The sequence below is a fragment of the Condylura cristata genome, unplaced genomic scaffold (genome assembly GCF_000260355.1).
Source record: "Condylura cristata isolate star-nosed mole 26May11 unplaced genomic scaffold, ConCri1.0 scaffold00001, whole genome shotgun sequence".
NCBI classification, from domain to species: domain Eukaryota; kingdom Metazoa; phylum Chordata; class Mammalia; order Eulipotyphla; family Talpidae; genus Condylura; species Condylura cristata.
In genome coordinates this window covers 81,895,418-81,908,741 of record NW_004567102.1, presented here as the reverse complement: position 1 = coordinate 81,908,741, position 13,324 = coordinate 81,895,418, and the positions used below count along the sequence as shown (strand labels likewise).

General features: G+C 38.7%; 1 protein-coding gene across 1 annotated transcript in view; it reads left to right on the top strand.

The window, feature by feature from the left end:
- Positions 1–13,324, top strand: part of SYNE1 (spectrin repeat containing, nuclear envelope 1) — a 424,261-nt gene that overhangs the window by 354,282 nt on the left and 56,655 nt on the right. Inside the window, exons 123-126 of the mRNA XM_012735121.1 lie at positions 1,678–1,803; positions 4,771–4,926; positions 8,691–8,849; positions 10,586–10,752. Of these exons, the coding sequence (XP_012590575.1) occupies positions 1,678–1,803; positions 4,771–4,926; positions 8,691–8,849; positions 10,586–10,752 (608 nt within the window). The remainder of the gene's footprint in view (positions 1–1,677; positions 1,804–4,770; positions 4,927–8,690; positions 8,850–10,585; positions 10,753–13,324) is intronic.

Here is a 13,324-nt window from a genome sequence, read left to right as displayed (position 1 = left end):
TAAATGTAGTTATTATGTTGATATAGTTATTATTTTGAAAACTTAATACGACTTCATATATGTCGATATCAGAAACACTTTAATGAGATTATCTGTGAACTTGGCTTGTCCCATTTTGGATGAAAGATAATAGCTAAAGTTCATGGAGCACATTTTCCATTTTTTAATACCTCCAGCATGTGCAACCGTGGTCATCTACTGATTTTTATTAATTAATAGATTATCTTTTGTGCAGAATCAATCAAAAATGTTTGATTGATTCTGGAAAAGAACCTTTGCACAAACAACAATCCATCAGTAATACAAGCTGCCTGATTCCTTTTTTTCTTCAAGGAAAGGATTAGCAGCAACATTGTAACTCATTTTGCGGGAACATGTTAATCATATTTCTTTTTATTTGGACTGTGAGTTTTGGACATGCTCCGATGACTTGGTAAGGCGAGATGGCTGAGTCACTGCTTTTGCTTTTCTCGTCAGTCAGCTCGTTGATGTGTGAAGCATCCATTTTGATAGATATTTGCAGACCATAACATTTAGTTATTTCCTTATGAGTCATGTAGTGAAAAGAGTTGATTATAACTTCAGAATCTAAGCCATTCTTGGAAAGGGGAGGCCTGCTTCTTGTTTAAGTTTATTTTATTTTGAATTATACATTTGGTTCTATTTACCTAAGGAGGAATTATTAAAGTTATAATAATTCCTAGTGTTTATACAGCGTCATTTTGTGTCTCTTTTCACCATTATAATGCATATTTTTAATTGTTAATGCTCTAAATAAATATCAAAGATCACACCATTATAATTTTATATCCTGTGCCTACCTGCTTTGCAATTTGTGTTATAAAATATGATATATGAATAATATTATAAACTTTTGAGCTATAAGACTAATTTGTGGCTCCCGGGAAGGAGGAGGGAATAAATCAGAAAGAAGAGGACTGTGGCCAGTGAGAGGCAGACTTGGGCTTTTAACAGTGACCTGCATGTAGGCGACACACATGTTGATTCTCAACAGTGAACACCTGGGCTTATTTAATCTTACAGTGTATATTATTTCAGTAAGAACAAAAAGTATTCTGGATATTGTACTTGGTGCCTTTATTTTTTTTAAGATTTTATTTATTTATGCATACAGAACTGGGGTGCAGGCCAGAGGTGCCAGGGTGGTGAGAGGATTCACCAGAGACAGAGTGGGGAGCAGAATAGGCAGATCGACAAAGTACACTGCTGAGGGGAGCAGCGGGCCGGTCAGTAGAGGTCTGCTGCACCATGTAGGTCACTTCTGGGGTGGAGGATCGAACTTGCACTGAAGCGGCTACAGCCAGCTTGTAGTGCTGCGCTTTAACCTGCTGCACCACCAGGGAGGGCCCCCTTGGCATCTTTAGAGTGGTACATCCTTTAGTCCTACAACAGTCACAGAAGTTTTGCATTATTTCCATCCCTAGGGAAAATGGAGACATCATGCGTTAGCTGCTTAATCACACAGATAATAGAGTCCACACAGATAGTAGAGTCCATCTAGAACTCAGCTCGTTTTATGTTGCCTACCGAGATGGGTTTGCACACATCCTCCCATTAGCCATGACTACCTTTCTTTGGGAATTCAGAAGTATTTTTCTGTATTTCCCAGTTTCCTAGCCCCCAAATCTATGAGCTTTCTTTCTCCTCTCACTATAGGACTGGGAAAAATGTGAGAAGGGAATAGCTGATTCTCTGGAGAAACTACGAATGTTCAAAAAGAAGCTTTCCCAGCCTCTACCAGACCACCACGAAGACCTCCACATGGAGCAAATGCGTTGCAAGGTAACTGTGGTGTGGCACCTTACTGTTACCCACCACGTTCCAGTCCCCTGGGGGTCACATGTACTTGCCAGTTCCTGGTACAACTAGCACCATCCTGCTAAAGCTTAGTTGTTGATTTATTGCTGTTAATGAAATTATAGACTAGCTTACGGATTTCTGCAAAGAAGTAATTGCAAATGTTAGCTATAATATAAAGATAAATTTGAAAGCTGGGTCAGAAGCAGTAAAAGGAGACTTTTTAAAGGGCCCCCACCAAGAGAGTCATTTCTGCAGCTGAGTCTACTTTTCATGAAGAAGAAGAAGGCTTTACATTCCAGGAAACTGCAGACGGCACCCCAAGAGTGGCACACCCTGCCCTCCAGAACCTTGTGCATGGCAAGCAGGAACTGTGAATGTCTGGTCTCAGTTTCTGCATGAAGACATATAGTCCTTCAGTTACACAGAGCCCTGATTTCTTAAAGATGACTATCAGCACCTCAAATCACCTGGAAATAAATCAGTAGTCCAGACGGACCACTCCTTGCTTCATGAGCTCATTGAGACCAGCATGATTTAGTAGCTGTAGGATTCATTCCATTCACATGTATATTTTCTCAGTCATTTATTAATTCTTGCTTTCCATGCCAAAGGTTCTGGAAGGGTGTGCTCTTCTCAGTGCTGTTGTCTGCAGAATTTACAGGCTACCGAAATTCAAACTGTGTAGCCAGGTGGAGGGTTAGAGAACGGTTTTCTGCTTGGCAATGTGTGGCTCATAACCGCTGCTGAAGATGTTCTTTATTCAAATTACATGTGGGTTTACATTCCCCGTCATTTGCAAATAATCAGTCATTTAATTCTACATGGAACTTCACATGTACTTATAGGACTTGGATTCTCAATAGAAATTTCCTACTCACTGTGGCTAAAAATGTCCTAAAATTTAAGAAAGATTAATTCTTAAAGGTTCTAGAAATCTTGATAATCATGAATATGAGCTTTCTTCCCTTCAATGTTAACATTCAAGTATATTTTTCAAAACCTGGGAGATGCAGATTTAAGAAAAATGAAAGATAGCAAACTTAACATAAGCATTGGTGAGTGACATAGGCTCATGGTGTAAACTCAGAAATTTGTGAAGAGTAACAGGAGTTTGTTGTAGGCTGTGATTGTAAGTCTATAGCAATGACGTATGCAAACTACTGTTAAGCAGGAACATATTTCCTAGACTCCTGCTATGCTCCCATAACTAGCAATTAGCTTAACGCTTCAGTCATGTGAGTATAAATTGATGAAGACACTGTTTTTTCCATTCCACAGATGTGAAAACTGGGTTCCTAGAAATTTAGCAACAATTCCAAGTTCCTATTTCCTGACTCAAAGCACTCTATTTTTATAATAGATGTATCTACTGTGAGCTGAAGTAGTTAGCTTCAGCCAGGTGCTTTCGTTTCTTTCTTAATCCATACACCAAATCTGATGTTTGATTTGGGGGCTCAAAACTGGAGTAAGAAGGCAATGTTCACATTGGCACAACAATTTAATATGAATAAGGATTTAAGCAAAATCGCTGCATATTTCACACACTTGGATAGTTCTGTCTTTCAGCCAAATATTGTGATCATGGTTCTTATCTCCCAAAACACATAACAGTTACAAACATGAGCTGCTATTGAGTGTGAAGATTGAAAGTAGGATGTATTTTGGTCCAGCTTTCTGCTGCTCTTGCCCGAACCACCCTTAGGAGCAAAACAAAGCAATTACCTGGAAAATTCAGGCTCAAACCTTATTTGCCTAAATTGCCTAGGAAGTTAGCCTCAGACAGTACAGCTAATTGCCTTTGCCTTTGAAAACTTGTCTCCTATGTGAAGAGTCAAAAACTAAATTAGCTGGAATCTAAAAAAAAAAAAAAAAAAAAAATCAACAGTGGGCAAAGAGCAAGAGTTATCCAAATTGCAAAACTGGTCATCAGCATTACAAAAACTAATGTCCATTTAAATATTATTATGTAGACTTTTTCTTAAATTATTCCCACAAATGTCAGGTTATGTGTATAGTTTTTTTTCAGGAACTTAAAAATCTCTGATCCTGCAGAGAATGTATTCAGGCTGTTCTTTTATTTACTTATTATTTCAGTAAATGCAATATTTAGTTCACTATTTTAAATTGAGTAATAGCAGATATTTTCAGTTTTTAGATTACAAACATATATCACAGAATCTAGCAACCCACGGTGTTTGAAGATACAAGTTATTTTTTAATATTTTATTAACATGTTCAATAACTTGGGACAAAGGATAGGGCAGGTTAGGAGTTTAGTAAATCAGATTAAAATAAAGGAATTCAATGACGTGATGACACGACACTAACTTAGAAAAATGTTCAAAAGTGATCACTGAAAGTGTTACAGGGTAGCCCAGAAACCCAGAGTGGACTGGGCCCCTGTCGGCCTCACCCACGCGCTCTGTTGGCCTCACCCACACGCTCAAAATTCAGTTATACTGCAGGCACGCACAAAAGGATCAAAATGGGTTTATTTACAAAAGAGGAAATAAACAGGAGAGAGAGAGAGAGAGATATGAAATGGCTTCCTATTTATCCCCTAATGTCCCAGAATTCCTGCTAGCACCGCCCTTAGGTCCTCGCAGTTCTCTCCCTGGTACTGTTGGGAGTTGTAGTTTCCAATCACTGGAGTAGGGGGTAGGGCCCAGAAAGCTGGAGTAGAGGGTGGGGTTCATAAGACTCTGCAGAGTTCCTTTAGGACATTCTTCCCCTTAACAAAATGGCAATGGTAGGAAGGGTTAGGAAGCAGCCTGGTATTTTATCAGAAGAACATGGCAAATTACCAGATTATGTGCGAAGTAAGTGGAGATATTCAACTGAGATATTCAAACAGGAGAGGAAGATTAATTGTAGCGATAGGAGATTCAAAATACATTTCAGATGCTATTGGTGATTCTTGGGTTTTTTGTTTTTGTTATTTTAATCTAGGAATTGGAAAGTGCAGTTGGTAGCTGGACAGATGACTTGGCACAGCTGACCCTATTGAAGGACACCCTTTGTGCCTACATCAGTGCTGATGATATATCTATCCTCAACGAACGCATGGAGCTCCTGCAAAGGCAGTGGGAAGAACTGTGCCACCAGGTGATCCTTTCCCTTCTGTTTTCTAACCCACCTTCTTTCAAATTCCACCACCCCAAGATTCAATTATCAAGATACTCACACCTCAGTATCTTCTTGTTCCTCTGAACCTCCATTTCCCTTTTGAGCAACACCATCTTCTTTTTGTTTGTGAGTTGACTTTAAGACTCTGAGGGGTTTGAAAACATTTCTTTGGGTTCACAGAGTGTGCAGCAGCTATGTGTTCTTAAGTGCTGTTAACCATACAGTCTAGTGTCTTTATATTTATGTTCCTCTATTTGCAAAATAATGGCAAGTCCTCTAATATATTGGGGAGGCTAAAAAGATTATGGCTATACAGTAATTTTTGACTTAGGGATCCAGGCTCTGTATAAAAATGCCACGAGTCCAGAGAGAACAAGAAGATAAGCTCTCAGAATCCAGTGTACAGCGTGATTATGTCAGCAAGACTATGAATCGCTAATGGAGTAAACCTCAAGTGTTCTCACCACACCAAAAAATCATCCACTATGTGAGGTGATGCCTGTGTTAACTAACTCTGAGGTAGTTGTTTAGCAATCCTCTCATCTAATCTAATTGTATCTAATTATCACATTGTACACCTTAAACATACACAACATTATCTGTTAATTATATCTTACTAAATCTGAAGACAGCAAAAAGGAGGGACATTTATATGCTGTAAAACAGGTAACCATCTGGAAGTACATTTCAAAAGCTCACGGGATGCAGAGTGTGAAGAACCTAATAACCTTGCACTTGTCTGTGAACTAATACGTCAGTTACAAAAAAAAGAGGAAGCAGAGATATACATCGAGTTTCTAGAAACTATATTGAGTGTCTTATGGCATGAAGCTGAAACAGAGTCCTCTCCCATTAATCACTTCGATCTAAATAAAATGATTTCAACCAGTGAGAGTTTAGTCACGGGTGCTCACAACAAATGCATCAGGATAAGAGTGTAAGGAGGTGATCAACTGTCATATAGACTCTGGTGACCGGTTTTCAAGTTAACGTTTCTGAAGAACTTTGAGCAAGTATAAAACCACAAGAGGAAATGAGTTCGTGACTGTGCCCCATTGTAAAAGTTAAAAACTTTAGTTCAACATGGCATCACCTTCCTGCTGAGGGGCAGTCTCTTCATGCTGCAACCGAAGCAGTGGCAGGATGAGGAGTAACTGGCTGCAGAGGAGTTGAGGAAGACTCTGAAGACGCCCTGTGAGTATCTCTGCAGAGTGAGCTCCTGCAGGAAGGCATCTGTGCTCAAGGTGATGCCCCACAAAGCTTGTTGTGCCTGATACAGCCCAGTCTTTGCTGATAGGTGCTTTTCTTCACAATTTGGTTTGTAGATTGGGATGGAATTCTAGTGGAGGCCTAAATATATGATCGTCGTCATTGCTTGGTGTTTTTCAAATCATCATGACAAAAATATGTGAAGTAGCAAAGGATGTATTTCCTGTTCAGCTGCCCACTCTGGAGGCTTCAGCGGGTCCTGTCAGCTGTTGCACAACCATATTTCTACCCTTGAGAAAGCATTCATAGTGCTAAGCTGATAAATACAGGAGGGTTTCACCTGAACCTGAAGGAAGAGATGGTGCTGTTCACTGATTGTACAACCTCAGCCATAGTTTTGCAGATGGAAAGGGAGGTGCATTCCATTGTCAGTCTGCAGTAGTACACAGGACAGTGCTTGGCTCAGAGCCAGCGCCTTTTTTCTGCAAACAATAGGTATTTGTTTAATGAATGTTGGGACCAATGGAAGATTAATGAAGAAAGGAAAGCTAAGAGAAGAGGAGCAATGATGGTATTGAGCTTAGCTACTTTTGATGTCTGTTCTCTCGCAACTTGCTTCAGAGCATTGCTGGTCTTAACTTGCATAGACTATAAACAAATGCTTCCAATTTGTCTAATCCTTTCTCTCTTGGTCTGGAGAATGGGGATAATAAAGGCCTAGCTCTCAAAGAAATAGATATGTTTTTCTGGCATGTGGTCATCTTCTCTGTGGATGATCAGAAAAGTTCAGGAATTTATTGTAATCTTCAGGCAAAGAGTAAGAGGGAAGCTACTCATTGTAGGACCTGTTTATGTGACGTCTGAAAGGCAGGGTGCTCGGACTAACCTGTTCTTGGACAACAGTTGTTTTGGATGGTCCCAATTAGGAACAAAGAGCTTCTGCTTGGACAGCAGTTGAACTAGAATTTTAACTACCAGCCACACTCCGACTCTAATGCTGTGTGAAGGGAAAGGAGAAATCACATCCACCAGAGAGCTGAAAATCTTAGCTTTCCATTTGAAGACCAGAATACACTTGAGAGGAAGGGGAGCCAGAAGAGGGTGCTCTCTCATGAGGGTCTACATAAGAGTGAAATTTGTCTCAGAACCTTTTTTAAGCTATTTTTTTCTCAGGCTTTTCTAGTCCTGTCAGCACCCAACCCAAGTAAATTCTCTACCTGTGTTTTTCTGTCTCAAAGAAAAGTTAACGTAAAACTTTTTCTACTAATGAGGAAATACTTGACAAATTCATTAGTGTCAACCTTCCCAGAAAAGTTTTTGTTTTAAAAGATCCTACTTAGGGCCCTCCCTGGTGGCGCAGTGGGTTAGGACGAAGTACTGCAAGCTAGCCACAGCTGCTTGAGTGTGAGTTCGATCCCCGGTTCCAGAGGTGATCCACATGGCTCAGCAGACCTCTCCTATCTCATCCTCTGCTCCCCTCAGCAGTGTACTTTATTGATCTACCTGTTCTGCTCCCCTCTCTGTCGATGAATCTTCTCACTGCTCCTGCCTCTCTGGCCTGTACCTCAGTTCTGTATCTATAAATAAATAAATCTTTAAAAAAAAGGATCCTAGTTAATTCAAGACACTGAATTGATTGATGGCATTTCAAAAACAGTGGGGTACAGGGCAGGTTCTCTGTGGAACCCTCAGCACTCGTATCATATCCTCAGCTCGCAATCTTATTTTCAACTGTTACCTTGTTTACAGAAGCACAGCCACTGGGGACTGTTTGGGATCTTGAATGATATTCTCCCAATTACTAACAGAATTGAAATGGCTAAAATGAAAGTATATAACTCCTTAAAATATTTTCACTTTCACTCTATAAAGGACGTTGGTTTGAAGTGTATCAAAAAGTAAAATAGATTGATGGGAAAGGAATACCTGGACTAAAGCAAGGAACAACATGGTGGTAATAGTTTTAGAGCCTAAAGTATATCATGGGTTCCTGCTACACAGTTCTTTCAACTTTCCCCTGTATGTTTGAAATTTCTCATAATAGGATGTTGGCAGAGAAAAAGCTAATTGAGAGGAAACTGTTTAATGTAGTGGAATGAATGGCTTAATGTGTCGTTATTAACATGGCCATGCAGAAAAACATCTTTTGCCATACAAGTCACATATTTTGCTAACTTGTAGGTTAGCTCAATTGGAAACTTTCTTTAGTATCTGCACCAGCACTGGCATGTAAGAGTATTGTGATTACTGCTGTGATAAATATGATCGTGCATGTACCTCTGATTCAGAACCTTCCAGAAGCCAATAATGCCATGTGCTCATCAGGAGAGCAGTACAGAATTCCCCGCTGCCCGTACAGAGAATCCTTGCTGTGAAGCATTGCAGAGCAGGTTCTTCCCTACCTCGGGGAACAGTGACGTGGAAAAGCACAAGTCTTGCTGAGCTCAGTCCACCCAACACAGTCGATTTGCTATTTCTTCAGGGTCCGACTTTTGCTCTGATGTCCTGCAATTTCTCCCATTTTTACCTTTCAGGTCTCCTTAAGGCGACAGCAAGTAAGTGAGAGACTAAATGAATGGGCGGTCTTCAGTGAAAAGAACAAGGAGTTGTGCGAGTGGCTGACTCAGATGGAAAGTAAAGTTTCCCAGAATGGAGACATTCTCATTGAAGAAATGATTGAGAAGCTCAAGAAGGTGCAGTTGCTGGCTGTCTGTGTCTCCCTCTCCACGATACTCATACATGCTCTTCAGTGCAGAAGGCAGCCTCGCTCATAATTACTTTTCTATAAAAGGAATTCTGTCTCCTTTAAGCATTTTATTTTTTCAACATAAAATAAACTTACACGGAAAGTCCTGCATTGAATATAAAATATGTAGAATGTTTTAAATTTGTGATGAATGTTAATAAATTCATCACAGGGTTTACTATTTGGTCATTTCCATAGTAGGAATCATGGGTAAAACATCATTAGAGAAAAACAAAAAGAAAACATTCCTAGGATCAATTAAAGTGGCATTTTCTCTCTAAAACCTTGACTCCTAGAGAGTTAATGAAATGAAGGCTTTTCTGGAAATTTTATCTTCATATCATCTTCAGAGTTATAGGCAATTGTCACATTACCTTATATATTCATATTGCCCCTTAACATTTTTCATATCTCCGTACAAATCATCAAATTTATTAGCATTTAAAGACGTTTTTGATGGTTTCTCTGGTATGACCACATTGTCCTTGAATAGTTTTATTTTCATTTATGTTCCTGATGAGCACCAATCACCATCTGATACACCATACATTATTCCTCCATGTTTGTTACCTGTCCACGTCAGAAGCCCCACTGGATGGTTAACTTCACTGGAAGAGGCATTTTCTCCATTTTGTTCATTGCTGTCTATCCTATTCTCTTGCTGCAGTAAGAGGCATCTAATCTTTAGAATCAACTTTTTCATATTTAGCTTAAGCTCCTTACGTTTGTTTGAGGTTTAGTTTTAATCTGTGAGAGGAACTAATGCAGAAACTGGGCTAACAAAGAGAGTTTGCGATGCACTGATTGTCTAAGCCATTTAGTTATGATTCTCGCGACTCAGTTTGCCATTGATATATGTATGTGTTAGCAAATGTTGACACTGTATTGGTGACTTCTAAAATTGAAGATACTCTTTTAAAACATTGTGCACAAACACCATAATTAACCTGCATGTGTTCCTACACATATATATGGATTGTTCACATACACATACATCATCTAAGTCTGCCACCAACCATTTGTATAAGAATTAATTCTACACATCACATGAGGTTGGTGATTACAGCAACAAGCATAATTCCCCAATACTGAAATCCTTCGAATTTGAGCCTTTCTTGTGTATCTACTTTCATTGTATATTTTTTAAAGATTTATTTATTTATGCATACAGAACTGGGGTACAGGCCAGAGGCTCAGGGGCGGTGAGAGGCTTCACCAGAGACAGAGTGGGGAGCAGAACAGGCAGATCAATGAAGTACGCTGCTGAGGGGAGCAGCGGGTGGTCAGGAGAGGTCTGCCGCACCATGCGGTCACCTCCGGGGCAGGCGGGGATCAAACTCATGTGGAAGTGGCTTTAGATTCTCAGTGCTGTGCTTTAACCCGCTGTGCCACCAGGGAGGGCCGCTTTCATTGTATTTTTAATGTCCATTAAAAATAAATAGAAAGCACTCCTCATTGTATTTAAGCATAGATATATAAAAATTTCACCCAGATTCCAAATACATACTGAAAATAATAGGTACCATAGATTCAGAGTACGAGGACTGATATTCACACAGTGTTCCTCATGCCTGAACTATTTCCAAGCAGGAGTAAACTGTAATTACCACATTTCTAGTAGAATTGGGCTGAGTGCATTAAGAATACACTTTCTGATCTCGGTGATTGCTTTTTATTATACAGGATTATCAGGAGGAAATTGCTGTTGCCCAAGAGAACAAAATACAGCTCCAGCAAATGGGTGAGAGACTAGCTCGGGCCAGCCATGAAAGCAAAGCTTCTGAGATCGAGTACAAGCTGGGGAAGGTCAATGACCGCTGGCAGCATCTCCTGGATCTCATGGCGGCCAGGTGAGAGGACCTTGGTCAAGAGAGCACACGTGTGCAGGAATTCTGACATTATGTTCACTTTGCATTTGACCAAAAACTTACATAACCCAATATCCTGTCTTGTTTTCCACCATTGTGGTTCATGCTTTCTCATAAATGTCACTTCCACTTATTTTAAATTTTTTTTTTTACAAATCAAAACATAATTTATTTCAACAATATCTTATTAGTGCTTATTCTGGTTTAAGCACTTTTTTTTTTTACATTTTTTAAGCTGTAATTTTAAAACTAATATAATAGTTTATTTTTACATCATTTTGTGCCTTTTACTTTAAATTCTTATTTCAGGAATCTGACAATGTTTCCATTTTGCTGAAAATGAAAAAGTTATACCCAAACAAAATCTATTCCTAAGTGAAAATTATTTTCACTGGGGTTTCTGGGGTGAAGCTACTGACTAACGCCTGTGGTGGGTGGTAGTGATGGCAGTACCGAAAACATAATTGTCACATTCCTACTGTTTTCTGGCTCACAAGGTGTGCTGATAAAGCTAACTAGGGCCACTTATTGAGTAGCAAAATTAATCTGCTGCATTATTATAATTTTGTTTCAATGATAGTGTCCGTTCATAGCTAAGAAGAAAAATATATATTCCATTTGCAAAAGTCAGAGCAAAGAAAGGGATACGTCAAAAGGAAAAAAAACAAAAACAAAAACAGGTCTTTACTAGCAATATAAAGTACTGATATGATTGAGTGACTATATTGTGGTTTGGGGGAGTTCTTTGAGGAGGGTATATTCATTTTTTTAATACTAGTTGTTTCTATATAATACTATATATAGGTTCACACTTTAACATGTATTTATACCACACCACTCCCACCACCAAAGAGTGAATGATTAAGTATATGATTTATTTTAGGTGAACTTGGCTTCACGTTTGAGTGTAAGCTTGATGAGGGCAGGCATCTCTGTCCATTCTATTCACTGTATCATGAGCACCAAGAACAGTGCCTGAATGCAACTGGGCTTAACCAATATTTGAATGAATGATTATTTGGAGATTTGAGTGGAGAGTCTTCTTTATGACATTTAGGAGAGCTGAAATGTTACAGAGGCTTCCTGCTGACTCATTTCAGAGCTAGTCTACAATATGCTTTTTTTCTGTAGTGTCTGTTGGAACTCCTCTATTGTTTCTAATTTTACTTATCTGTATTTTCACTTTCTTCTTTGTGAGTTTGATAGCAAAAGATTTGGCTAAGCTGTCACTGACCCTTTGGTTTATCTTTTTAACACTAATCATTCATTTCTGTGACCTTTCATCTACTATTGATTTTGGCTTTTATTGTTTTTTTAGCTCCTGTAGGTACAAGCTTAAATTTCCTATTTGTGATTCTTGTTGTTTCTGAGATAGACTTGTATTACTTTAAACTCTTCTCTTAATACTGCTTTTGCTGCACTCCATAGATTATGATAAATTGTCTTTATTTTCATTCATCTTCAAGTATTGTTTGATATTATCTCTGATTCTGAACTCAACGTAACTTTTTAAGTCTGGTTTCTTTTCCTGCTTCGTGAATAGTGTCTTTTGTTTTGTTCATTTGTTTTTTGTGAAGTGTCTTTTGACTGATGTGTGTCCATAAAGACAGCGTATGTGTATGGCAATTCCATATATTGACTTTGAAAGGACTTTTAATGATAAAAGAGTTGTCAAAGGGTCTATTTAAGAAGCTGATATTATAATTCATTTTAGTGATGATGTAACAAAAACAAAATAAATGTTTACCAATCTTAGACATGTTTCCCAAGAGTGCTAGAATCACTTGTATTTATTAAGCCCTCAGTTTATACCAATGACCATGTTACTGGCTTCATATGCTGCTTGTTATGTTATTAGTGACCCCCTTTGAGGTGGGTGTTATTATTACACCCATTTTTCAGAAGCAGAGGTTCAGTCCCAGGCTCAGGCTCATCCATTGTCAGCCTGCTCCCTGACTACGCCACACATGCTCACAGTACTCTGCTCTCCAGCATGCTGGACTTAGACCTTTTAATTTATTTATTTAAAAGGAAGCTGGACTTTGTTATTTATTTTACAATCTAACTTCCCAATCTTTTTTGTGATAATGTGACAGTCAATGGGGAGATTCTGGGGATACAAAGATAGATACAGAAACTGTCTTCCTCAAGGACTTCATGGTAGGAATACAGACTTGCAAAGAAACCAGTAAAGATGATGGACAAGTGCTTTGGTAAAGGGGCTGGAAGGAGATAGAAACAAATGGTTCACCTTATGTGCTCCAAGAATCTAGGCACATGTATCTTTAGAATGTAATTGCTTTGTTTAGCTTCACTTCTCAGTCACTGATAAGATAACAGATCTTATTTCAGATAAAGAAATTGAAGCCTGGGTACTATAAATATCCTTCTTAGAGAACCACCTACTTCTGATTTTTTTTTTTTTGTGACAGATTATGACTCATGAATTGTCTTACCTTTCCATGTAATCCATTTAAATTAGTTTATATTCTTTCTAATATTCTGTTGCTCAGTGGAGTATAACATGGGGATTTGCTATGTCAAAGATGTTTTA